The sequence below is a fragment of the Melospiza georgiana genome, chromosome 6, assembly GCF_028018845.1.
Source record: "Melospiza georgiana isolate bMelGeo1 chromosome 6, bMelGeo1.pri, whole genome shotgun sequence".
In the NCBI taxonomy this organism is placed as follows: domain Eukaryota; kingdom Metazoa; phylum Chordata; class Aves; order Passeriformes; family Passerellidae; genus Melospiza; species Melospiza georgiana.
Window position 1 is genome coordinate 7,814,773 of NC_080435.1, and position 6,300 is coordinate 7,821,072.

General features: G+C 46.6%; 1 protein-coding gene across 1 annotated transcript; it reads left to right on the forward strand.

Moving 5' to 3' along the window:
- Positions 1 to 1,968: 1,968 nt before the first annotated feature.
- Positions 1,969 to 5,114, forward strand: FAM180B (family with sequence similarity 180 member B). Its single transcript, XM_058026891.1, has 3 exons — positions 1,969 to 2,056; positions 3,867 to 3,934; positions 4,519 to 5,114. The coding sequence occupies exons 1-3, from the start codon at positions 1,990 to 1,992 to the stop codon at positions 4,960 to 4,962; spliced, it is 579 nt and encodes a 192-aa protein (XP_057882874.1). The 5' UTR covers positions 1,969 to 1,989; the 3' UTR covers positions 4,963 to 5,114.
- Positions 5,115 to 6,300: the final 1,186 nt, after the last annotated feature.

A 6,300-nucleotide genomic window follows, 5' to 3' on the forward strand; every position in this document is an offset into this window, starting at 1 on the left:
TCAGGAGGTCATGGTAAAAAGAAGAAACCAATCAAGTTGTCCCTGCATAAACCTGGCTTGTGACGTTTTGAAACTGCTCCAACAACAGACGGTATGGCCAGGGGAGTGCAGAGTGGCAGGGCTGTGCTCAGCTGTGAGTACCTGGCAAGGACAAAATCCTTCAGGAGGAGCAGGTGCACTGCCTAACATGCAGTCATACATGCAGGGACTTTGTGCAGCTGTCAGAAACTCAGCCTTGTCTCTGAGCAAGTACTGCTTCTGTACAAACAGCTAAGGAATATGTTTATCACTCTGAAATTGTCTTTCTTTGCAGGATAGTGAGGTAATTCCACAAAATTCCCCTGGCTCAAAGCAGCACCCACACTGATACTTGTCCCTTATCTGCCACTGTGTCAGTCACCTGAGCACAGCCCCCAAGCCAACTCTCTCTCCCTTCCACCAGTGTGGCTGTCCTCCTCCAGGCACTTCAGCTGCAAGCTGTTCCTAGGAAATTCTCCAGTTGACAAAATCGTGTGCAGCTCCCACAGATGTTGGCCAAAATCCTGTTGGGCAATCTTCTTCATGTCACGTGCTGCAAGTTAAAGGGTGGCTGTTTCATGGCCCACAAAACACAGAGGTTTTTCCACAGTGGCTTCTAGACAAAGTCATGTGTACCCTGTGACCTAAAAGGGACTCTGGCACAAAGCAGAAAGCACATCAATCTCACTGCACAGATGGGCTGTAAGTGTCTGCCTCTTGGGTAGCTTGTGATGCAGTTTAATAAAAGAAGAAAGGAACCCACGTGAAGAGTAAGCAGTGGAAAATAATTAAAAATGAAAGCAGTGCAGTGTGACCTGCAGATACCTAAGCCTATGACAGAAAGCACAGGTCTTGCTTTGAATCCAAACTGAGGGGAAGAGTGGCTCTGGATATTGTGGGCCCCTCTGTGGCTCTTCCATTATGTGCAGGAGGTAGTAGCAAGCAGGACATCATCCCAGCCCTTAGTGCACTATCTGGTGACAGGATGTCCTGACTGATGTCCGGTAACTTGCTGAGCAAGAGATGCATTTCAGCTTTACCTTCTCTCTTTTCTAGGCAGACTTCTCCCTTTACCCTGAGAGAGAGGCTATTAGGCCTCATTTATACATGTTACTGCATATTTGTATAACCCTGGTTTTACATTCTGTGCCATAGAGAGTAGAAATACAGAACAGAAACACAGAACAGTTTGGCTGGGGACTTGGCACTAATAAATATGTAAAGGTGTGTAGAGAACAGATACCTGCTGTAAAGTGAATCAAATGAAGTTTTGTCCGTGTCATTTAGAACATCTAAGGCAGACTGTGCCCACTGTAACCCAGAAGTCCACTCACAGGAGAGGATGATGGGGTGCTAAAGCCTGAGCCACTTTGATACATGGTGTTTGTTAGGTCACTGTACTGAGTTCTCCATCAGGGGGTTTGATACAGAACTGAACCAGTGACATTTCTTCTGCCTGTTTGTATGTTTTGGCTGCTACTGCCCTTCCATGAATCTGCAGTCTGCTAGCTTTATCTGTTTGTGACATTCCAGGATTGTTTTCAGATTTTTGAACCCAGGAAAAAGGAAAACTGAAATGTGACACAGGCGCTGTGTAGAGGTGGAAGGGACTAGGGGGTCCTCACTTCTTAAGAGGAAAACATACATAGTGCAATTTCTTGCAATGAAAAGCTTCCTACAACCATTGCAGCAGAAAGTCAATCTTTGAAAAGGAAGCTTAAACAATTCTGCCAAAAACATCACAACAAAGTTTTCCAAGTTTCCAAAATATGACGGAAAATATCCTTCGGGGTCAACAAGTTGAACTGCAAGCCCTTCCCAGGGCTGTGACCAGAAACACAGAAAGATGGGTCCATTCCAAGAGAGGCTGCTGGGATCCGAAGCAGCACGGGAAGACGCCCCAGGCGAGCTGCTGTGGCTTGGGGCGCGGCGCTGTCGCGGAGAGGGTGGCAGCTGCTCGGCAGCGCTGCCATGGCCCAGGCACAGCTCAGCTCCTGGCTGCTCCTGTGCGTGTTTGCTGCATCCCAGAGGCTGACAGGTAGGGAGCACATCTGTCAGGGACACGGCTCCTTGGCTTGGCAAACTTTGTGCAACGCCGTTTGTGTGATGCTTTGCTGCTCCTACAAAGGTGGCCCGAGGCTCCAGGCAGCTGCGCTGGAGTCCAGCTGGGGGGGTTGGCTGGTCGGGGCACTGCTACCTCCTTGCAGGTTGAAGATCTGCTGCTGTGTTTGGTGGCAAGGGGAGGATTTTCTTGGATCTCCGCTGAAAAAATAATCTCCTGCAATACTGTTTGTGGGATTTTTATATGCTTTTTGGGAAACAAAACCCCACCCGACCCTGTTGAGTGATAAAATAAGTAAGGATTTTCCCTTCCCCAGAGGATACTTATGTTATTATTTCAATACATTATTTGTTATGCTTTGTTGAATTTTTCTCTACTCAAAAATATTTATGAGGCAGTTACTTCTAAAGGCAGTTTGGCATCTATTCAACAAAAGCACTGACTTTGCAGCCAGTCAGACATCTCTCAGGAGGGGGATCTGTGAGCCGAGAGCATCGGTTACTGCAGATAGTGCCACCAAAGAAATTTTCAGATGATAATACAATTTCACCTGAGCTAAAAGCCCTACTGGTACATCTGTGGAGGAGTAGGAAAAAACAGCTACATCTCAGCTCACATTCCAAAGCCACAGCTGGCTTGGATCACAGAGCCTGCAGCTGTGCAGAGAAACAAACCTCTGCAGCTGTGGGCTGGCAGTGCACTTCTCCAGGCAGCTCGTGCATCTCCCTGAAAAGGTCTAATCAAAAATGGAGATTTGGAAGTGTCTTTTGGTAGCAGTCATCACACATGTATCGTACTAAATAATTTTTCTACTTTTCATATGCACCTGCTGACTTTAACTCTGGAGTACTCAATGTAAATCCTCTTTTTTTAATATATATATGAAAAAGCCTTCATCCATTTAAAAATATTAAAACACCCACCATGAATATATTAGAGAGCTTACTATTTTATATGAGCTTTTTCAAATTCATGTTTCTTAACCTGAAGGATGAGTCTGTAAGAAGTAGAAGAGGGTCTTGGCTACCTCATGGCACTGATAACACAGAGGAGGGAGGGATGCAGCCTCTCTCTCACAGACCTGGACCAAGACTGCTTGTGTCTCATTTTTCATACACACACAAGAAAAGAAATAAAATAAATGCAGACAGTTAAAGCACTGTAAATATTAGGAAATGAAAATCGAACAATTCTTAGGATTAATGTGACTTTCATATTCAAAAACTGCCATTCTTCTGGCCTCATACCTATTTTCCCCAAATTATATGATGTCATGTGTCCCAGCAAGTAATTAGCCGGATCTGACAAGGTTTCTTTTATCCTCACACTCTTCCAGCAGCAGAATCTTAGGGAAGAAGTAGAAAACCAGGATAAGCATCAGTTTGTGTTTCTAGCAGCAGCTTGAGGAGCTTGCCAGCACACTCCTTTCATTGGGCAGCGTTACTTTCTCCAGCAAAAACTGCTAACCAGCCAAACCCATCGGCTCAAACCCCATCCATTCTCGGTGTGAGAGGATCCTTGCTGCCTGTCAAAGCAGTGCCTTTGCTGCTGTATGCTTTAGCTCTGCTGGCAGCACTAAGGGTGGTGATATCCAAAACCTCGCCTCAACCACTGCTGCTTCTCTTAAAAAGCTTGTTTTGCTTATCAAAATCCCGTGGTCAGCATCTGTCATATTTGGCAAGCTGAGTGGTAGCTCAGGAATGTTGAAGACGTTATTGACAATCAAATGACAAAAACAGTAAACAGGAAGGTCTTGTGCTACCAAGCTCTGTCTGATGTCTTCCAGATGAACATCCTCACAGCGGCACCAACAGAGCCCGTCGTGGCCCAGAGGACGCTGGCATCATGTTAGAGGTCTCCTGAGCACTGGGGGCCCTGGGCCGAGGCACTGTTCGTGCCCATGCCCCCACCTGCCTGCACGTAAAAACTCACCCGTTCTGTTTGTTCTCACCCCCGACGGGTTCCAGGAGCTCCCGGAGAACGCCTCGCTGATGCCTAATGGCATTCGTGCTCCCTCGCACTGCGGGGTGCAGCCCGGGGCGGCCGTGGCCCAGCCGCGGCCCTCACGGGGTGCCCGCGGAGGCACAAGGGGCCCTCCCCGCCGCCTCTGGTGGCGGCCCCGCAGGCGGCCAAGCCCCCGCCCGAGCGGCCGCACCGGGGAATGCTGCAGGCGGGACTGCGGGGGAACAGCGGGGATGGGGGCAAGAGCTGCACTGGTCCCAAGGGGAAACGAGGTGTGGGGCTGCTCAGGAACGGGGCCTGGGGCTGGCAGAGAGGGAGGGATATGGAGTGGGACCAGGCCGGCCGTGAGGGAGCGGCCGCCTCCGGGCCCGCCCGAGGTTTGTCTGGCAGCGCTGCGGAGCGCTTTGCTCGCAGCGCGCCCGGGAGTGATGGAGTTGTGCTGGGCTTTCCGTGACAGCGCTGCTCCCCTCTTCCAGATGCTCTGGGGAAGGCTGGATATTCAGGCCAACGGGACAATCCGGCTGCGGGATGAAGAGCTGGCCTCCCTACGCCCGGCACGGCGCTTCCTGCAGATTTTAGAGGAGGAAGTTCCCAAAACACCGGCAGAGATTGAGCAGCATCTGAGATATTATTCACTGACTGACACTCCCTTGCCTGCAACGGAGTTTGACCGTCTCCTTTTCACCGGTGTTTACAGTGCCTATCAGGTTCGCTCTGTGCAGGGTTTGGATAAAAACCCCTGGATTCGTTTTTTCTCTCAGCTGGTTGATGAAATCTTTCGTGACCTGTGCAAGGGGCTCTGCCCTGCAAATACCACTCTCCTCCAGGCTTCCTGGCCTTGGAAGGACAAACCTTCACATTTAGCATCCCTGAAACATTTCTATCGCTCTAACCTGGCCAGGACCAAGAGAGACACTTAATGAGGGAACCCTCCATAGGAAAGGGCACACCTGGCTTCAGCTGCCTCCTTGGTTATTTTCAATGCTTTCCACAGTGTGCAGGACTTTGAATAAATATGCCACACCTTTTTGTCCTGCTTTCTGCACAGTGCTGGCCACCCTCTCAGGATTTATGCACAAGCTTTTATTTTTAAATGAGAAAAGGACAAAACTGTAAAGAGCATTTCTCCATTTTCTGATTTTTTGCTAAGTGGGCTGTGCTGAAGGGGCAGTGCTATTTAGATGTCTCATCTATCTTGATCACTTAGGAGAGATGGCATGGAAGTATTTTTCCAGGATATTATGCTGGATCAGCATTATCTTCATTTCAGATAATTCTGTTCTCTCTCCTTATATTCTCCCTGTGGTTTCAGACAAATAAAAGATCTTCTCTCCAGCAGCAACTAAGCAGGTTTTGTTGTGTTTCATTATATAGGTCACATATTTAATTTCATTTTTCTCTTTATGTGCCATCATATTTTATATGTCAACAGCAATTTCCCATCTCATGTATTAATTTTTCTTCAAAAATCAACCTGAAATTGTATGTATTCCATGAAGATTTCTAGTATTTGCATATCATATTTACACATACACACAGCTTTGTTTCAGTTATCATTTTGGAATATACTTCCTGAAATCTCATTTAAATTCTGAAGGATCCTGACCTAGTTATTTCTTCAGCAGATTTTGCCTCTCTTCTATAAAGTTTTTTTTACAGCCATGGCATTTTTCAAACCAAACATAATAAATGCATAGTATCTATCCTCAAAATCAGAAATGTAATTATTTTACAGAAAGACATCATTAACATTTGTCTGTCTTAAACACTGTGTTGTGGAATTAAATAAATGTAATTATCTCCTCAGGAGGGTTTTGATTTTGGTTCTTGTTTCTATCAGATTTCCTGCTACTACTATAGGTATCAATTTTGAACATTCCTTGCATGTGCTTAGACAATGGGATCCACAATTCCCTTTCTATCAATATAATTTTTCCATGTTCGACAGAAGAGGCATGTGCGACCTTCAAAGTGGGAACTGCAGCTTCTGACCTAGTTAATCTTATTCCAAGCCATTGCAGCCAAACAGATGGAGAGGGAAAATAGTAAGGCAGGAACAAGAAGCCTGGAAGCAAGAGGCTGCAGACAGTGGTTTTAGAGGTCAGCTTAGGGTTATGACAGAAGGAGATAGATTTAAAGCAGGTTTTTTGTTGCTGGATTTTTGTTTTCCTTGTTTAATTTTGGTTTGTGCTATGGGGTTCTTTTTGTTTGTTTCTTTGCTTGTTTTTCACCCCAAGGGATATAGGAATTAAAATTAT